At 45.1% G+C, this 21654-nt stretch overlaps 1 protein-coding gene across 3 annotated transcripts in view; it reads left to right on the top strand.

Annotated features, from left to right (window-relative positions):
* The window catches only part of LOC147096258 (butyrophilin subfamily 1 member A1-like), a 61867-nt gene that overhangs the window by 2520 nt on the left and 37693 nt on the right, over window positions 1–21654 (top strand). For all 3 annotated transcript variants that reach the window (XM_085975105.1, XM_085975106.1, XM_085975107.1), the window contains 2 exons: window positions 3336–3683; window positions 17131–17412. In XM_085975105.1, the coding sequence (XP_085831231.1) occupies window positions 3336–3683; window positions 17131–17412 (630 nt within the window). The remainder of the gene's footprint in view (window positions 1–3335; window positions 3684–17130; window positions 17413–21654) is intronic.

The raw sequence follows: 21654 nt of genomic DNA, 5'->3' as shown, positions 1-21654 counted from the left end.
TCACCCCACCAGCCTCCGCATTCAAGGGATCATCCTCCGCCATTTCCGCTACCTCCAAAGTGATCCCAGCACCAAACGCATCTTCCCCTCCCCTCCTTTCAGCATTCCGTAGGGACCGCTCCCTCCGAGACACCTTAGTCCACTCCTCTATCACCCCCAACAGCCCTTCCCCTTCGCCCGGCACCTTCCCGTGCAAGCGCAGGAGATGTAACACCTGCCCCTATACCTCCCCCCTTCCCACTGTCCAGAGACCCAAACACCCCTTCCAGGTGAAACAGCGATTTACTTGTGCTTCTTGCAATCTAGTATACTGTATTCGCTGCTCACGATGCGGCTCCTCTACATTGGGGAGACCAAACGCAGATTGGGTGACTGCTTTGCGGAACACCTCCGTTCAGTCCGTATGGGTGACCCCCAGCTTCCGGTCGCCTGTCATTTTAATTCACCGCTGCATTCCCACTCGGACCTCACCGTCCTTGGCCTCTTGCATTGTTTCACGGAAGCTCCATGTAAACTCGAGGAACAGCACCTCATCTTCCGATTAGGCACTTTGCAGCCTTCCGGACTCAATATCGAGTTCAACAATTTCAGATCATAACCTCGGCCCCTATTACATTTTTACTTATATTTTTTTTCCACCCCTTTGTTTTGGGTTTTCCCTCCCCCCTTTCCTTTTTTTTCTCTCTCCCACATGGCAGCTGTCTCTCTTTCTGCCAGTACACTTCACACCTAATCTTGCCGTCTTTTGTCTCCACTTGTCCTATTACCATCTCGTCTGGTTTTGAATACCCCTTAATGTCTCTTCACTTCTTTTGTTCTATCGCAGCCCTGCCTTCGATCTATTTCATTTCCTTTGCAGTTTTGAAAAAGGGTTCACCCGAAACGTCGACTCTAATTTCTCTCCATGGATGTTGCCTGGCCTGCTGATTTTTTCCAGCATTTTCTGTTGTTATTACTCTCTTTCACCCTGGCTGTTCCCAAGTCCTGTTCACCCATCACCCCTGTGCTCGCTGACCTACATTGGCTCCCGACCTACAGTGGCTCCCGGTCCGGCAACGCCGCAATTTTAAAATTCTCATCCTTGTTTTCAAATCCCTCCATGGCCTCATTCCCTCTCTATCTGTCTAATCTCCTCCAGCCCCACAACCTACCGAGATATCTGCGCTCCTCTAATTCTAGCCTCTTGCGCATCCCCGATTTTAATCGCTTAACTATTGGTGTCCGTGCCTTCAGCTGTCTAACTCTGGATTCCCTCCCTAAACCTCGCCACCTCTCGACCTCTCTTTCCTCCTTTAAACCTACCTCTTTCTGCCCTAATATCTCCTTTTGTGGCTCGGTGTCACATTTTGTTTGATAACGCTCCTGAGCCACCTTGGGATGTTTTGCTATGTTAAAGGCGCTATATAAAAAAAGTTGTTGTTTTGTTGGACTGTGAAAGCTTAAGAATAGTTGAGACAAGCTAGTGTGGGGTCTGCATATCAAGTGGGGAGGCTGGAGATCAGGGCTGAGGGAGGCCAGAGACTTCCTTGAGGGGCTAGGGGAGCACTCCTGCCCCTCCAGGCCTACATGGAGTGCTAAAAGAGCCACTTAACTTCGAGAGCCGGCAGTTTCAATGGAACTGAAAGTTGGACAGGGCATATAACGGGCGGCCGATTCAACAATGTCCACTTTGCGCTGCTGCCGAAGACGAATTTCTACCCCATAGACACACAATGAATTCCCTTTTTTAAAAAAAAGTTTGGTTTGAGTCTACCTGTAGTTTTGTGGCCTGGCCACCAGGTGGCATCAATTCTACCTCCTCAATATCCTGTCTGGCAGACATGTTGATAAAGGAGAATTTTCGTTGCCACTGAATTTGCGGTCAGAGGCGCAGCAGAAGAATACGCCTCCGAACCGGAAAAAATAAATCCGAACGTACCTGGTGTCTCCGGAGCTTCGGACTCTTCGGGTCCTGGGCCTGCAGGCGTGCGCCTGAGTAAAGGCCCACGGATCCCAGGGGCGGGCCCGGTCAACCAATCAAAAAGGGGTTTCCCAAGATGCTTCTGGGGATTCCATTTACGTACGGAATCTCCATAAGCATATTGGAAATCCCCAAGTAAATAAGAATTCACACCTCTTAAATAAAAATAAATGATCACATGCTCAAAATTAATTAAAAGACCCTTGAATTAAGCATTTAAAATAATTACATTTTTTCAAAAATAAATTTGAACATTTTAAAATTTACCTAAACTAATTGTAAATGTATGTGTTAATCATTAAAAAAAAATATTTTAACCCGTACGCTGGTAAAAGAAGGCCTTACGCCTGCTTTTACCAGGCTCAAGGATTTTGTGGGCATTAGTTGGGCAAATAGCCCAACTCTGCACCAGTGAAAGTGTTTTTGCAGCGGATGCGAAGGATCTGTCAATGGGAAACTTGACAGATCGCAAGTTCCGGGTTTTTGCGCAGCGCATGCGGAAACCCGGAACTTGCTGGGCCATTCTGAGCACTTATGACGGGAACGCACACCGCCACGTAAAATCCGGGCTGCTACTTTTCCCAGAACCTGAGCATGTTTAACTTTGCGTTAATCTCCCCCAGCAAACAATCCCCAGACCTAAATAAAATAGCAAGCAGCCCATGGTATTGTTCGTTTGCCTCCTGTTTTCATCCCTTGATCACTGGTCTTCAAGCACTTAGCATTGAGCAAACTCTCCTTATGCAAATTTTCTGGGTTGGAAATTCATTTGGCCCATAGTGCAAAACAGGGTGTATCGCGTCGGCTGCCTGTTATACACACCGCCCAATATTCAGTACCATTGCAGTGAATGAGATTAAATATCAGGCGGACGATCCCATACCACCCGTTTTGCGGCACTGCCCGAGACGAGTTTCTACGCCTGTCACTTTTAGTTTAGAGTTCTGTATCCAGCTTCATCCTTGTCGTACTTTTCACAATCCTTGGAAATTTCACCATCCAATTGTTTTCTTTAGCACTCAATCCCACCCACGTCCCATCCCCAATGCTGCATACAGTTCAGGAAAAGGTCCCTGAGACATTATGGTGGTTCCACTGGGGGAGACATATAACACTAATGGGGCTCTATAATATTTACAAGCCCTGGAAGATCGACATGTAAATATATGTTCAAATCTACCAAATTAATCATTTCAATTTGTTGGTATTAAATCAGAATCAGTAACTGCTGAGTTCATATTCTTTTACAGGTACATTTCTGGAGGAATTGTATACTGTACTGTATATTTTAAATAATCAGCTACCTTAAATGCATTTTTCCTTCTTTAGATTACATGAATAATCGATTTTATTTTTAAATGTTATTGTTCACCAGGTAAGTTCCTCGTACTTGGACCTGATGATCCTGTTGTAGCTATTGCAGGTGAAGATGTTGTATTGGAATGTCAGCTGGTGCCAGATATATTCACCAGCAACATGGTGGTGCGATGGCTTAAATCAGGTCTTGATTCACCAGTACACGAGTACAGAAACGGAGAAGATAACATTGTTGCTCAACACAAAGATTACAGAGCAAGGACTGAACTGTTTAAAGATGAACTGACCAAAGGAAACGTTTCTCTTAGAATAAAGAATGCAAGAATATTTGATGAAGGGAAATACACATGTTTAGTTGATGACAAAACCGATTATGAAGAAACTGCAGTTAGACTGAAAGTTCTAGGTTAGTAAATATCTACTTGCACGTTTAATAACTTTGGAGAAGTAATATGTTTATGCCTTTTTAAACCCCTGTTTAAGTTGCAAATAGTTTTAAAATAGGTTTCTTTAGCAGTTGGTGTAATATTCGATATACTTGTTCGTGTCCCACTCCCAAGCTCCCAGTAGTGAAGCTGCACTCAAAAGGGATGGGCGAGATGGGGCAATAACATTCTTGGGATTATGAAATTAGCCCTGTAGTAATAGTTGATTTTGCAATAGTAAATTTCATGAGGGATACATTTTCAGCATTGGCTTGTAAAAGAAAAATATTCAAAATTACAGAAACTAAAGGATGTACAAATTAAGGACATTTGTTTATAATGGCTTAATTAAGAACATACTGCTGATAACATTCATTTTTTAATTTATGATTTAATACTTTTCCTCAAAAGTAATTTAAGTCAATGGAGAGTAATATTGGGCGGGGTGAAAAGCCAGCGTTCCACCCAATCCCATGGATTTCCGGCCTGGTGAGTTAGGTTAAAATTACACCCACCGTCTTTTGCCCCCACCACAAAACATCGTTCCTTGGAAACCGATTCCATGTCCTTCTCAGGCTGAACCAGACTGTTTGCAACCGTGGCCTCCTATTTGACCCTTAGCTGACCTTCTGACCCCATATCATAGAGTCATAGAGTTGTACAGCACAGAAAGAGGCCCTTCGGCCCAACCAGTCCATGCCGGCGTTTATGCTCCACTCGAGCTTCGTCCCATCTTTCCTCATCTAACTCTATCCGCATAACCCTCTATTCCCTTCCTCATATGCTTATCGAATCGCTCCTGAAATGCATCTATACTATTCACTTCAACCACCCCCTGTGGTAGCAAGTTCCACATTCTCACCACTCTCTGAGTAAAGAAGTTTCTTCTGAATTCACTATTTGATTTCTTGGTGACTATCTTATATTGATGGCCTCTAGTTTTGCTCTTCCCCACAAGTGGAAACACTCTCCGTATCTATACAATCAAAACCTTTCATGATTTTAAAGATCTCTATTAAGTCACCCCTCAGTCTTCTCTTTTCAAGAGAAAAGAGACCCAGCCTTTTCATTCTTTCCTTTTCATTTCTGGTATCCTTGTAAATCTTCTCTGCACCCTCTCCAGTGCCTCGATATCCTTTTCATAATATAGCGACCAGAATTGTACGCAGTACTCCGTGTGGTCTAACCAAGGTTCAATACAAGCTTAGCATAACTTCACTACTGTTCAATTATATCCCTCTAGAAATAAACCCTAGTGCTTGTTTTTTTTTTAATGTGGCCTTGTTAACCCGTGTCGATACTTTTAGTGATTTGTGTATTTGTACCCCGAGATCCCTTTGCTCCTCTATCCCATTTAGGTTGCTCCTCTATCCCATTTAGATTCTTATTTTCCAAGTAATACGTGACCTCCCTATTTTCCTTACCAAAATGAAGTATCTCACATTTATCTGTGTTGAATTTCCTCCCTAAACCTCCCCACCTCCCTCTCCAGTGTCAACTGTGGCTCAGTTGGTAGCGCCCTCTGCCGCTGAGTCAGAAGGTTGTGGGTTCAAGTCCCACTCCAGAACTTGAGCATAAAAATCTAGGCTGACACTCCAGTCTTCTTCTTCTTAGGCAGTCCCTCGGAACCAAGGACGACTTGCTTCCACATTAAAAATGAGTTCTCAGGTGACTGATGAGTCCAATGTGGGACCTACAGTCTCTGTCACAGGCGGGGTAGACGGTGGTTGAAGGGGCAGGTGGGTGGGGTGCTTGGGTTGACGTGCGCTCCTTGCACTGCTTCTGCTTGCTCTTGGCAAAGAGACTCGAGGTGTTCGGCGCCTTCCCGGATGCTTCTCCTCCACTTTGTGCGGTCTTGGGCCAGGGCTTCCCAGGTGTCGGTGGGGATGTTGCACTTTTTCCAAGGCGGCTTTGAGGGTGTCCTTGAAGCGTTTCCTCTGCCCACCTGGGGCTCTCTTGCCGTGTCGGAGCTCCGAGTAGAGCGCTTGTTTTGGGAGTCTCATATCGGGCATGCGGATGATATGACCCATCCATCGGAGCTGATTGAGCGTGGTCAAAGCTTCGATGCTGGGGATTTTGGCCTGAGCAAGGACACTGACATTGGTGCGCCTATCCTGCCAATGGATATGCAGGATCTTGCGGAGGCAGCGTTGGTGGTACCTCTCCAGTGCTTTGAGGTGCCTGCTGTACATGGTCCATGCCTCTGAGGCATACAGCAGGGTGGGTATCACTGCTGCTCTGTAAACCATGAGCTTAGTGCAGTGTTGAGGGAATGCTACACTGTCAGAGGTGTCATCTTTCAGATGAGACGTTAAACCAATGCCCTGTCTGCTCTCTCAGGTGAACGTAAAAGATCCCATGGCACTATTTCAAAGAAGAGCATGGGAGTTATCCCCAGTGTCCTGGCCAATATTTATCCCTCAATCAACATAACAAAAACAGATTATCTGGTCATTATCACATTGCTGTTTGTGGGAGCTTGCTGTGCGCAAATTGGCTGCCGCATTTCCTAAATTACAATAGTTACTACACGTCAAACATACTTCATTGGCTGTAAAGCGCTTTGGGACGTCCAGTGGTTGTGAAAGGTGCTATATAAATGCAAGTCTTTATTTTTTAAGACTCTGCTTAAAACCTACCTCGTTGACCAACTGTTCTAACGTCGTCGTCTTTGGATCGGTGTCAATTTTTGTCTGATTACGCTCCTGTGAAGTGCCTTGGGATGTTTCACCGTTAAAGGCGCTATATAAATGTAAGTTGATTAAATGCCACTGGTTGCTTTTTCTCGGGGAAAGAATTTTCCATTTATTATCATTCTCTGTCCTCTTGCCAATTCCCACTCCCTCCAAACAGCTTGTCAACTATTCCATGACCCTAACACTTCCTTCCTAACCCCACATGAAGAACATTGTTAAATGCTTTTGATAACGGAAGTAAACTAAATATACTGGATTACCTTCTTCCACTGTTTAGTTATCCTCTGAAAGAAATGTAGTGGTTTGTAGGGCTTGACATATTACTTTGCAAGACCATACTGTCCGCAACACATTAAGCCCTTTTTTAAATGCTTGTTTCAAGCATCCCAAAAAATGCCCTCCAGTAATTTTCCAGTATGGATACTAGGACCCTAAAACTCCATGGGGCTTCTCCGGTGTCCTGCCATAACTTTGGCAGGAGACTGTTTGAACCCCCAGAGTACTGTTAGTAACCATTTGCACACTTTTTCATGAGGTTCCACCAGTCCTCCACCAAAGCTACAGCGGGAAACCAGGAGAACCCCTGCAGAATTATAGAGCTTAGATCTGTTATTCTTGGGGTCATGCTTTAGTCCTTATTTTAACTTTCAGACTGATACCTGGGATGGCAGGAATGATGTATGAGGAGAGTTTGGGTTGATTGGGCTTATATTCGCTGGAGTTTAGAAGAATGAGAGGGGATCTCATTGAAACATAAAATTCTAACAGGACTAGACAGACTAGATGCAGGAAGGATGTTCCCGATGGCCGGGGAGTCCAGAACCAGGGGTCACAGTCTAAGGATAAGGGGTAAGCCATTTAGGACAGAGATGAGGAGGAATTTCTTCACCCAGAGAGTGGTGAACCTGTGGAATTTGCTACCACAAAAGGCAGTTGAGGCCAATTTATTAAATATATTCAAGAAGGAGTTAGATATATTCCTTAAGGCTAAAGGGATCAAGGGATATGGGAAGAAAGCAGGGACAGGGTACTGAATTTGGATGATCAGCCATGATCTCATTAAATGGCGGAGCAGGCTCGAGGGGCCGAATGGCCTACTCCTGCTCCTATCTTCTATGTTTCAGGCTTATTTGAAGACTTGTGCTCCAGAACTAGCCGCGCCTCTAGCCAAGCTGTTCAGTACAGCTACAACACTGGCATCTATCCGACAATGTGGAAAACTGCCCAGGTATGTCCTGTCCACAAAATGCAGGACAAATCCAATCCAGCCAATTACCACCCCATCAGTCTACTCTCAATCATCAGCAAAGTGATGGAAGGTGTCATCGACAGTGTTATCAAGCGGCATTTACTCACCAATAACCTGCTCACTGATGCCCAGTTTGGGTTCCGCCAAGACCACTCGGCTCCTGAACTCATTACAGCCTTGGCCCAAACAAAGGAGCAGAATTCCAGAGGTGATGTGACAGTGACTGCCCTTGATATCAAGGCAGCATTTGACCGAGTGTGGCATCAAGGCGCCCTAGTAAAACTGAAGTCAATGGGAATCGGGGGAAAACTCTCCACTGGCTGGAGTTATACCTAGCACAAAGGAAGATGGTTGTGGTGGTTGAAGGTCAATCATCACAGCCCCAGGACATCGCTGCAGGAGTTCCTCAGGGCAGTATCCTAGGCACAACCATCTTCAGCTGCTTCATCGATGACCTTCCCTCCAACATAAGGTCAGAAATGGGGATGTTCGCTGATGACTGCACATGTTCAGCGCCATTCACAACTCCTCAGATAATGAAGCAGTCCATGCCCACATGCAACAAGACCTGGATGACGTTCAGGCTTGGGCTGATAAGTGGCAGGTAACCTTCATGCCAGGCAATGACTATCTCCAACAAGTGAGAGTCTAACCACCTCTCCTTGACATTCAACGGCATTACCATCGCCGAATCCCCCACCATCAACATCCTGGGGGTCACCATTGACCAGAAACTTAACTGGACCAGTCACATAAATACCGTGGCAACAATAGCGAGTCAGAGGCTAGGTATCCTGCAGCGAGTGTCTCATCTCCTGACTCCCCAAAGCCTTTCCATCATCTACAAGGCACAAGTAAGGAGTGTGATGGAATACTCTCCACTTGCCTGGATGAGTGCAGCTCCAACAACACTCAAGAAGATTGACACCATGCAGGACAAAGCAGCCTGTTTGATTGGCACCACATCCACCACCTTAAACATTCATTCCCTCCACCACCGGCGTACCGTGGCTGCAGTGTGTACCATCTACAAGATGCACTGCAGCAACTCGCCAAGGCTTCTTCGGCAGCACCTCCCAAACCCATGACCTCTTCCACCGAGAAGGACAAGGGCAGCAGGCACATGGGAACACCACCACCTCCAAGTTCCCCTCCAAGTCACACACTATCCTGACTTAGAAGTATATCGCCGATCCTTCATCGTCACTGGGTCAAAACTCCCCACCTAACAGCACTGTGTGAGTACCTTCACCACATGAACTGCAGCGGTTCAAGAAGGCGGCTCACCTCCACCTTCTCAAGGGCAACTAGGGATGGGCAATAAATGCTGGCCATGCCAGCGACACCCAGATCCCATAAGCGAATAAAAAATATATATATTGGAACTATACTTACTATCCTTCAGTTCTTAGCTACTTCTCCATTATTAATACATGTCTGGAAAAAATTCTAACCACCCCTTGTGTAAAGACATGGGGGTAATTTTAACTTAACTCACTGGGTGGGATTCCCACGGGATTGGGTGGAACACTGGTTTTACACCCCGCCCAATATAGCTCTCCGTTGATTTAAATGGAGAGTAAAATCGGGCGGGTTAGGTTTTGTATTCATTCCTGGGATGTGGGCGTCATGGGCAAGGCCAGCATTTATTGCCCAGCCCTAATTGCCTTGTCAAAATTACCCCCTTCTAACTACCCATTAATTCTTTGTGACTTATCTTAAATTTGAGCCCTCTCTACGGTGTTGCCAACCAATGGGAATGGTCTTATCTCTATTTACCTTATTATAATTTTTCATAAAATTAAACACCCTCTATCAAGTCATTCGTAACCTTCTCAGCTGCCCCGAGAAAAGCCCTAACTTCTCGAGTCTCTTTTCATCACTGTAGTCCCTCATCGTAGTGATTCTGTGATACACCTTTCCATTGCTTTAGCATCTCCCTATAATGAGGTGTCCTAAACTATACATACAACCCCAACTAAAGTCTTGTACAAGTTCAACATTACCTCCTTCCTTTTGTGTTGTATTTGTCTAGATACAGATTCGCAAATTCAATATTGTTCTTACAATTCCTCATCTAGATAATTAATGTACATGTCCAGTGGGGTTTCTCGCGGTGACTCAGAAGTTTAAAAGAACTGGGATGTTATATCAAGAATTATTACTGACACTGACATTTCAGCATTGAGTATGTCCCTGAGATTAAGAGCACTGGGAAGGGAACCCGGACTCTGCCAGTACTGTGATGCGATCTGTGGGTCGAGCAATACTGCTAGATACAAAACCAGAGATTCAGTTTGCCCTTTTTATCGCCTTCTGTATCTATGTAGCACCATTGCAGGGAGCCTTGGTACACTGATATGGGAGGTTCTGGGATCTGGGGAGGAGGTGAGGGGGAAACAGAGACTGAGGAAAAGGATCCTAGGGTCAATTAGGATGGGGGTGGGTCTTGGATCATTGAAGGGCAGAGTCCAACAGTATTGAAAGAGGAGCAGGCTACATATATAGGGCCTTTAAAGTAGGAAAATATCCCAAGGCACTTCACACGAGCGTTATCAAACAAAATTTGACTCCGAGCCACATGAGATATTAGGAGAGGGGACAAAAAAACTTGGTCAAAGAGATAGGTTCCAAGGAGCATCTTAAAGGAGGAGAGAGAGAGAGAGAGATGTGGAGAGGCTTAGGGAGTAAATCCAGGCTGGGGTTACACATTCCTGATGGATGCTTCTGGCACAAGTTGAGAACATGGAAATGGGAAATCTCCCTTATAGTTTCCAGAAACTCCCACATCATGCAAATTCCATACAATGTGGTTTTCACTAACCTGGCATAGTAAACACAGTCAAAGGATTTGAATACTGAAATACACTTCAATTCCAAACTGAAGTTCAGGTCAAACTCCTGCTACTTACAGCTGCCTTCTCACTCCACTGGCCTCTTGCACTTTGATTTGATCTCATTTGTATGCGAGCATGCACTGAGTGCGAGTCAGCAGAGAGTGCTGTGAGTTTGGGTAAGTGTGAGAGTTCTTTAATTGTTATTTCTCTTTAAATCATTCTTGATAAGATTACTTAAGCAGTTTAAGTAAAGGGGAAAAGTTAAATATTTGGGATTCTGTTGGTTTAAGAAGAGTAAAACAAGGTAACACTGCAGTAGGAGTAAATTGGCACAGCAGGCAGTGGAAACCAGTTTTCTAACCAATCAGCAGGGGTGACTCATTTGGCTGTAAACAAACAAACAGTATAAAAAGACCATTGCTAGTGCAAGCAAGCATTGAGTGCGAGTCAGCAGAGAGTGCTGTGAGTTTGGGTAAGTGTGAGTTAGGGTAAGTGGGGTGTTAGGTGCTCTTTTCAAACTTTAACTCTGTGGGTTGTAGTTAATAAGGCCTTTCTGGTGCAGAGTGACTGTTGGTAAACCATTTAACTGGTGTAATTAGAGGGATGGATTTAATTTAAATCCAATTAATTAAAGGGGATACTAGCATCTATAATCGGGCAGAGGGTGTCCATAACTAACAATAATTTTTTAAAATTAATTACATAGAATGGAGCAGGTGATGTGTTACTGTTGCGAGATGTGGGAGCCGGTAGACCCCATTGAGGCTCACGGTGATTACATCTGTGACAAGAGTCTGCTGCTACAGGAACTCCAGCTCCGTGTTGATGAGCTGGAGTCTGAGCTTCAGACACTGCGACACATCAGGGAGGGGGAGAAGTACCTGGACTCTGTGTATCAGGAGGTGGTCACACCTATGAAGATAATTAATTCAGATGTAGCCCATGGTCAGGGACAGGACGGTGTGACTACGAGTGAAGCAGGTACAGGGATCCAGGAGGTAGTGTTGGAGGAGCCGCAGCCCTTGCTCTTGTCCAACAGGTTCGAGGTTCTTACTCCCTGTGGGGATAGGAGCAGGGACTGCAGGGAGGATGAGCAATCTGGCCACAGCACCGTGGAACGGGGGGCCATTCAAGAGGGGGGAGTAAATAGAAATGATGTAGTGGTAGGGGATAGTATTATTAGGGGGATAGATAGAGTTCTCTGCAGCCAAGAGCGAGAGTCCCGAAGGCTGTGTTGCCTACCCGGTGCCAGGGTTAAGAACATCTCCTCTGGGCTGGAAAGAAACTTGCAGTGGGAGGGGGTGGATCCAGTTGTCGTGGTCCATGTTGGTACAAACGACGTAGATAGGACTAGGAAGCCGGTTCTGTTAAGGGAGTATGAGCAGCTAGAGGTCAAATTAAAAAACAGAACCTCAAGGGTAATAATCTGGATTATTACCTGAGCCACGAGCGAATTTGGCTAGGACAAATAAAATTAGAGAGTTAAATGCGTGGCTCAAAGACTGGTGTGGGAGAAATGGGTTTTGCTTCCTGGGACACTGGCACCAGTACTGGGGCAGGAGGGAGCTGTTCCGTTGGGACGGGCTTCACTTGGCCAGTGCTGGGACTAGAGTCCTGGTGGATCATATAACTAGGGCTGTAGAGAGGGCTTTAAACTAACTAGTGGGGGGGAGGTTCCTAGAGAGAAAATAATAAAAATGACAACAGAGAAGGTCATAGACTTTGGTAGCAGTGGGGAAATTAAAAACCAGAGCGTGTCAGGAAGGGGCAGAAGGTATGGAGTAAAAGGTAAAGTAATAAATAGGGCAAATGCAGGAACTAAGTGTCACAAAACATATTTGAAAGTTCTCTATCTGAATGCACGTAGCATTCGTAACAAAATAGACAAATTAATGGCACAAATAACTACATATGGGTATGATCTTGTGGCCATTACAGAAACATGGCTGCAGGGTGACTGCCTGGGAATTAAACATACCAGGTTATTTAACGATCAGGAAGGACAGGCAGGAAGGAAGGGGAGGTGGGGTGGCTATGTTAATAAAGGAAGGAATCACTAATACAGAGAAATGATATTGGGTCAAAAGATCAGGATAATGAAACAATTTGGGTGGAGATAAGGAATAATAAGGGGAAAAAAACACTAGTGGGCGTAGTCTATAGGCCTCCGAACAGTTGCAACTCTGTTGGACGGAGTATCAATCAGGAAATAGTTGAAGCTTGTAATAAGGGAACATCTATAATTATGGGGGATTTTAACTATCATATTAATTGGACAAATCAAATTGGGCAGTGCTGCCTTGAGGATGAGTTCATTGAGTGTATTAGGGATGGGTTTCTTGAGCAGTATGTAACTGAACCGACCAGGGGGCAAGCAACCTTAGATCTGGTCCTGTGTAACGAGATAGGATTAATTAAAAATGTCCTAGTAAAGGATCCCCTTGGAATGAGTGACCATAACATGGTTGAATTCCATATTCAATTAGAGGGTGAGAAGGTTGGATCTCAAACAAGCGTGCTAAGCTTGAATAAAGGAGACTATGAAGGTATGAGAGCGGAATTGAGTAGAGTGGATTGGGAAAATAGATTAAAGGGTAAGACGATACATGATCAGTGGTGTACATTTAAGGAGTTATTTTACAACTTCCAAAAAAAATATATTCCACCGAGAAGAAAAGGGTGTAAAAGAAAAGACAGCCATCCGTGGCTAAGTAAAGAAATTAAGGATAGTATTCGACTAAAAACAAGGGCATATAAGGTAGCCAAATCTAGTGGGAGGATAGAGGATTGGGAAAAATTTAAAAGACAGCAAAAAATAACAAAAAGATTGATTAAGAAAGGGAAGATAGATTATGAAAGTAAATTAGCAAAAAATATAAAAACAGATAGTAAGAGTTTTTATAGTTATATAAAAAGAAAAAGGGTGGCTAAAGTAAATGTTGGTCCCTTAGAGGATGAGACCGGGAAATTAATGGTGGGAAATATGGAGATGGCAAAAACACTGAATGAATACTTTGTATCAGTCTTTACAGTAGAGGACACTAAGAATATCCCAACACTGGACAAACAGGGGGCTAAAGGGGGGGAGGAGCTAAACACGATCAAAATCACTAAGGAAGTGGTACTCGGTAAAATAATGGGACTCAAGGCGGATAAATCACCTGGACCTGATGGCTTACATCCTAGGGTCTTGAGGGAAGTGGCGGTAGAGATTGTGGCTGCATTGGTAATAATTTTCCAAAACTCCCTGGACTCAGCAAAGGTCCCGGCAGACTGGAAAACTGCTAATATAACACCCTTATTTAAAAAGGGCAGTAGACAGAAGGCTGGAAACTATAGACCGGTTAGCCTAACATCTGTGGTAGGTAAAATTTTGGAGTCCATTATTAAGGAGACAGTAACAGGACGTTTGGATAATCATAATTTAATAGGACAAAGTCAGCATGGTTTTATGAAGGGGAAGTCATGTTTGACAAATTTGCTGGAGTTCTTTGAGGAAGTAACATATAGGGTGGATAAAGGGGAACCAGTGGACGTAGTGTATTTAGACTTCCAAAAGGCATTTGACAAGGTGCCACACAAAAGATTATTGCTTAAGATAAAAAATCACGGGATTGGGGGTAATATTCTGGCATGGATAGAGGATTGGCTATCTAACAGAAGGCAGAGAGTTGGGATAAATGGTTCATTCTCAGACTGGCAATCAGTAACTAGTGGTGTTCCGCAGGGGTCAGTGCTGGGTCCCCAACTCTTTACAATCTATATTAACGATTTGGAGGAGGGGACCGAGTGTAACATATCAAAGTTTGCAGATGATACTAAGATGGGAGGGAAAGTAGTGAGTGAGGAGGACATAAAAAACCTGCAAGTGGACATAGACAGGCTAAGTAAGTGGGCAGAGATTTGGCAGATGGAATACAATACTGGAAAGTGTGAGGTTATGCACTTTGGCAGGAAAAATCGTAGAGCAAGTTATTATCTTAATGGCAAGAAACTGGAAAGTACTGAAGTACAAAGGGATCTGGGGGTCCTGGTGCACAAAACTCAAAAGGTTAGTATGCAGGTGCAGCAAGTGATTAAGAAGGCCAATGGAATGTTGGCTTTCATTGCTAGGGGGATAGAATATAAAAATAGGGAGGTATTGCTTCAGTTGTACAAGGTATTGGTGAGACCGCACCTGGAATACTGCATACAGTTTTGGTGTCCATACTTAAGAAAAGACATACTTGCTCTCGAGTCAGTACAAAGAAGGTTCACTCGGTTAATCCCGGGGATGAGGGGATGGACATATGAGGAGAGGTTGAGTAGATTGGGACTCTACTCATTGGAGTTCAGAAGAATGAGAGGCGACCTTATTGAAACATATAAGATTGTGAAGGGGTTGGATCGGGTGGATGCGGGAAGGATGTTCCCGATGATGGGTGAAACTAGAACTAGGGGGCATAGTCTTAGAATAAGGGGCTGCTCTTTCAAAACTGAGATGAGGAGGAACTACTTCACTCAGAGGGTGGTAGGTCCATGGAATATGCTGCCCCAAAAAGCTGTAGAAGCTACATCATTACATAAATTTAAAACAGAAATAGACAGTTTCCTAGGAGTAAAGGGAATTAAGGGTTACGGGGAGCGGGCAGGAATTTGGGCATGAGTCTAGGTTCGGATCGGTCATGGCCCTGTGGGTAGCGGAGCGGGCCCAGGGGCCGTGTAGCCTGATCCTGCTCCTATTTCGTGTGTCTAATTCTGTTAGATTCAGGAGATGGTTCTGTGATAGTAGATTGGCGGTTAGGATCAGATCAGCCATGATTTTATTGAATGGCGGAGCAGGCTCGAGGGGCCGATTGGCCTATTCCTGCTCCTATTTCTTATGTTCTTATGTATCGACTTAAATCCTCTGCAAACAACACCACATGCACATGCTTACTAGTTTGGTCTTGCCGCTTCAGGTTCAGTCTTGGTGTCGATTTCCTGTTCTGTCAACACATGTTTCCTTATCTTCTCTCAGCCAAATAACTCATCCTGTCGGCCTCTCTCAGCACCAAGTGTTTGTTAATTGTGAAGTACAGTCACTGTTGTGATGTCGGTCAATGTGGTCATAAGGAGATATTTGGACAGGTGACAAAAAAACTTGGTCAAAGAGGTAGGTTTTAAGGAGCAAGATCCCATGTATAGCAAGTAACCAGTTAATCCTTCTTTGAATGGTGTTGGCCAAACATCGGGAGAACGTTCAGCTCTTTGAATAGTGCCATTAGGTGTTGATCCTGAAAATGTGCAGGATGTGATCCTGACCATTACACTGGTCTTGTGTTCGAGGGTGCCCTCCAGCACTGACTCTGCTGATTTTGAGGGCCGAGTAGGTGGGCACCTCATTACTTGGGACTGACAGGTGCCCACGCTACTAGGGAAACATCTCAGGTTGCTGCCTGTCCCAGGCTGCTGGAAACTCTGGCGCTTAGCTGCCTTCTTGGAAACCCCATAGTTCTGCCCCTCATTCCCCTTTGTAAGAGGCCTGGACCCCCACCTCCTAGTGGGACCCACTCCTGCTCTTTTTGAGACCAACACACCTCATCTCTCAATTTCTCAGCCTCCAGTGTTACGCTTGGACCCTTCTGAGTGTGGCAGGGTGTGTATTGTGCTGCCTGACTGATCCACTGCGAACCCTGGTGACATTTCCAGGGTCATCCTTATGCAAATATTATTCAGGATTCCTGCCTGTGCTTGGGAGCTCGTCATGGGGGAGGAATTATGAGAAATGGCTGCTGCTGCAGGAGATGGATGCTTGCAGAATCTTTAAGGGACAGGCAGCCCCTGGGAGCTCAGCAGAATTTTTCCAGGCACCAATAAAATGACAAAATCTACCAATGTTGTACTGCCAATCAATCGTATCTGTATTCTTTTGCCATCCAGCTGTTTGTCTTCCTTATCAACACTGATAACTCTGTCTTAAATCCATCATTGCCAAAGTGGTAATGACGAAAAATGTGGTGCTTGATGGTCCTCTGACATACCACCTGATGAGAACATACCTGACTGATATCCCAAGAGGCCTGCTGGTTGGGCACCCCACAGCACTGCTACTGATGCAAGTGCCCAACCCTAATATATAAATAACTCCATGCCCAGGACTTGGAATGGGGTCATAGCAGGGAGAACATGACAGGCAGAAGTTTGAAAATCCATTGGCACCACCAGAATTATTATTCTAGGGTCTGTAAGTATCATCTGCCCCCCAGCGGTTGTATAATTAATCAGTAATATATGGATTTTTTTGTCTCTCCAGTTTTCCCCCTTCCTCTCCTCTTGAAAGTATTTATGCCTTGCTGGAGTACAATTCCATGGGTATCGGGTGCCCTCTGCTACCTCGTCTAAGTGGGAGCTAATTAGTCTGAACAACTGATTGACATTAATTATTTAATCATCACTATTCTATAAGGACATATCTTGAGAAGAAATTTACTTCATAATCCCATTAAAGTCATGTCATAACTAGGCTATGATTAGATATCTATCAATAACATTAAATGAATATTTCCCATAGGCTATAGAAAGTGTTCTTGGGACGTTTTACTGCAATAAGGTACCATATAAATACAAGTTGTTGTTGTTGTTCCTAACAGTTGTTATTTCTCAATCTGTTCACTGACTATTGCAGGTTTGGGGTGCGAGCCCTGGATTCAGATGAAGGGATATCATAAAAATGGAATTCAGCTTGTGTGCAAATCCAGTGGATGGTACCCTGAACCGGAGATACAGTGGATTAGTGGGGATGGACATAATTTAATACAGGCTGAAACACAATACCACCAGGACTCTAATGGTCTTGTAAATGTCCAGAGCAACATTGGAATAACAAGAGATTCAACAAACCGGTTCAAGTGTCTTATACGGAGCAAACTGTTGAAAACAGAACAAGAAGCAATTATTGGGATATCAGGTTTGTAAATTATAATGTTTAATCAGTAAAGGGAAAGCTGATTTAAAGTCTACCATAAATCAAACCATAAGACTAGCTGTTCCCCAAGGTGCCCCTGTATGATGGTCCATGAGGTGTTAATACACTGTTATCTTGCTTATCTCAAAACCGTTTGTCAACATCCTGCGTACATTTGAAAAAAAGTCCCAGTCCCAGTGCCTTCTCTGTATATTTAAATAAAAAACTTGCCATTTATGCCGACATTGACAAACTCTGGCCACTTAAGTTGACAAGTCTCTGACAGCATTAAAGGCTTACGTCATTTACCGCTTATCTTGACACCCGACCTAGACGAACAAACTCCTTCACCCTCTTGATTGACTTCTGCAAATTCAATGTAACAAAACTTGAAAGGTCCCCAAACAATGGTCCCCCTCTTTTTTTGGGTGCGTGTGGCCCATTCACAATTTCACACAGCTTAGCAGGAACATTGTCCCCAAAATGTTGGCATAAACAGATAGAACTGTATTGGAATTGATGATTGATTTACATGTACCTATAATAAACACTTATTTATGGAAGCAGTATGATCCTGGAGTACTGCCAGAAGTGTGGCGGGGTGAGACTTCGGGCCAACAGTCTGCCCCAGTACTGACACTGCCTCAAATCCCAGGGAAAGGCTCAATTGCATAAAGGGTGAGGTCCCCTCCAATGGGAGAGTAGCAATTTAGGAACTGAGTGCTGGAACATGAGAAAAGATGAGTTGGTTGAGAGGAATACTAGACATGTCCAGGATGCCAAGAATCAAAAACATAATACGAACATTACTCAGACAAGCAACAACACTTCTCCAAAAGATCCAAGAAGGAGGACTGTGATGGTTTGGGCACGTTTCATGAGTGGAAACAGCTAGAATACCTTTTGTGGCCCTGAATACAGAGGTACATGGAACAAGAAGCCCAGGAAGACCAAGGAAGTGCTGGATAGACAATGTCAAGAGTGCTCACTGCTGATCAGTTTGGGTTCCGCCAGGACCACTTGGCTCCAGACCTCATTACATCCTTGGTCCAAAATGGACAAAAGAGCTGAATTCCAGAGGTGAGGTGAGACTGACTGCCCTTGACATCAAGGCAGCATTTTGACTGAGTGTGGCATCAAGGAGCCCTAGTAAATTTCAAGTCAATGGGAATCATGGGGAAACCTCACCACTGGCTAGAGTCATATCTAGCACAAAGGAAGATGGTTGTGATTGTTGGAGGCCAATCATCTCAGCCCCAGGACATCGCTGCAGGATTTCCAACAAGAGGGAGTCTAATCACCCACCCCCCAAGCCCTTGACATACAACAACATTACCATTGCTGAATCCCCCATTCAACATCCTGGGGGTCACCATTGACCAGAATCTTAACTGAACCAGCCACAAATACTGTGGCTAAAAAAGCAGGTCTGAGGCTGGGTATTCTGCGCCGAGTGATTCACCTCCTAACACTTGCCTGGATGAGTGCAGCTCCAACAACACTCAAGAAGCTTGACACCATCCAGGACAAAGCAGCCCACTTGATTGGCACCACATCCACCACCTTAAACATTCACTCCCTCCACCACCGGCGTACCGTGGCTGCAGTGTGTACCATCTACAAGGTGCAACTCACCAAGGCTTCTTCGGCAGCACCTCCCAAACCCGCGACCTCTTCCATCTAGAAGGACAAAGGCAGCAGACGCATGAGAACACCACCACCTCCAAGTTTCCCTCCAAGTCACACACCATCCTGAATTAGAAGTATATCGTCGTTCTTTCATCGTCACTGGGTCAAAATCCTGGAACTCCCTACCTAACAGCACTGTGGGAGCACCTTCACCAGACGGACTGCAGCAATTCAAGAAGGCAGCTCACCACCACCTTCTCAAGGGCAATTAGGGATGGGCAATAAATGCTGGCCTTGCCAGCGACACCCAAATCCCATAAACGAATAAAAAAAATCACAGAAATTTAACGTGCAGGTACAACAAGCAATTAAGAAAGCAAATGGTATCTTAGCCTTTATCACAAAGGGATTGGTGTATAAGAGTAAAGAAGTCACTGCAAATATGTAGGGCCTTGGTGAGACCACACCTGGGGTACTGTGTACAGTATTGGTCGTCTTCCCTGAGGAAGGATATACTTGCTCGAGGGGCCAAATGGCCTACTCCTGCTCCTAGTGCAACAAAGGTTCACTAGACTGATTCCTGGGATGGGGGGATCGTCCTATGAGGAGAGATTGAGTAGACTAGGTCTATGTTCCCTAGAATTTGGGAGGTCATCTCATTGAAACATATAAATTCTTAAAGGGCCTCGCAGGGTAGATGCTGGGAGGATGTTTTCCCTGGCTGGGGAGCCTAGAACCAGGGGTCACAATCTCAGAATAAGGGGTTAGCCATTTAGGACTAAGATGAGGAGAAATTTCTTCACTCAAAGGGCTGTGAATCTTTGGAATTCTCTACCCCAGAGGGCTGTGGAGGCTCAGTTGTTGAGTATATTCAAGGCAGCGATCGAAATAATTTTGGATACTAAGGGAATCAAGGGATATGGGGATAGTAAGGGTAGGTGGAGTTGAGGTAGAAGATCAAGCATGATCTTACTGAATTTCAGAGCAGATTCAAGGGGCCAAATGGCCTATTCCTGCTCCTAGTTCTTATGTTCTATCATCCACTGTGACTGTGGTGCATCGACCCTCCTCCGTCTCTGCACAGCCTTTGACATAGTTGACCACACCATCCTCCTCCAACATCTTTCCTCCGTTGTCCAACTCAGTGGGATTTGCCCTCACTTAGTTCCACTCTTGTCTATCCAGTCTTGGCCAGAGCATCACTAGCAATGGCTTCTCTTCCCACCCCCGCACCATTACCGTGGCCTCCACATCTTTCTCATCTACATGCTGTGCTTTGGTGACATCATCTGAAGACTTGGGGTCAGCTTCCACATGTACGCTGACGACTATTTTGCCACCATCTGCCTCGACCAATGTTCCCACTAACGTATTTTCAATATACAGCGCATGTGCAGTTCTTGTATTAAAAATCCAGCAAGCCGACTGCGCGGGATCCCTGGAACATTGGTCTCGACCCCTCCATTACCTTTATGTTCTCAAACTGCTGGTCCGATATCCAGTCTTGGATGAAGCGTGATTTCCTCCAGTTAAACATTGGGAAGACTGAAGTCATATCTTCGGGCCCTGCCACAAACTCTACCCTCACCACTGATTCCATCCCCCTCCTCGGCTGTTGTTTTAAACTAAACCAGACTTTTCGCAATCTCTGTGTCCTATTCGACCCCAGGATGAGCTTTGGACCCCTTATCCTCTCCATCAGAAAGTCCACCTACTCCCACCTCCATAACATCACCTGCCCCTGCCTCAGCGCATCTGCTGCTGAAACCCTCATCCATGCTCTTTGTCACCTCCAGACCCAACTCTTCCAGTGCTCTCCTGGCCGGCCTCTCCTCCTCCACCCTCAGTAAATCTTAGCTCATCCCAAATCTGCTGCCTGTATACTGTCCCGCTCGCCTATCACCTCTGTCCTCGCTGACTTTCGTTGGTTCCCAGTCCCCAATGCCTCAGATTTAAAATTCTCATCTTCATGTTTAAATGCCTTAATAAACTCATCCCTCCTTCTCTTTCTAATCTCCAGCCCTACAGACCCCTCCGAACTTTCTGTTCTTCCTCTTTCATTTTGCACTTCCCTCCCTCTCTGCCCCACCATTGGCAGCTGTGCCTCAGCCATCTAGGCCCATGCTCTGGAATTCCTTACTTAAAGCCCTCTGCCTTTCCACCTTCCTCTCCTTCTTTAAGACCTTTCATAAAACCCTATTATATCCTTCTTTGGCTTCGCATCCATTTTTGTCTGATTATGAGGATTATGCTGATCGATTTAGATGAGGAAAGACCGGAGGAGGCTGGAGTGGAGCATAAATGCCGGCATGGACTGGTTGGGCCGAATGGCCTGTTTCTGTGCCGTATATCCGATGTAATCCTATGATTACGCCTCTGTGAAGCACTTTGCAAGTTGTTGCTGTTGAATGTGGCCTAGACAAATATAGTTTACAAACTTAGGCCCCAAAAATTTGCAGGGTGCCATATCTCAGTACGTGTTGTGATGCACCAGCCCCTCAGCTCTGCTGCTGATTACACCAAAATTCACAGCATTAGGGGGAGGTCCCACAATTTAAAGGGCTTTGGCCGGCTAGGGGCACATTTGGGGCACCCTGCCGGACAAAGAGGTTGGAA

Source organism: Somniosus microcephalus, unplaced genomic scaffold (assembly GCF_052327205.1).
Source record: "Somniosus microcephalus isolate GS21.2 unplaced genomic scaffold, FLI_Smic_1.0 unresolved_chr1, whole genome shotgun sequence".
In the NCBI taxonomy this organism is placed as follows: Eukaryota; Metazoa; Chordata; class Chondrichthyes; order Squaliformes; family Somniosidae; genus Somniosus; species Somniosus microcephalus.
This window is presented reverse-complemented; position numbering and strand designations above follow the sequence as displayed.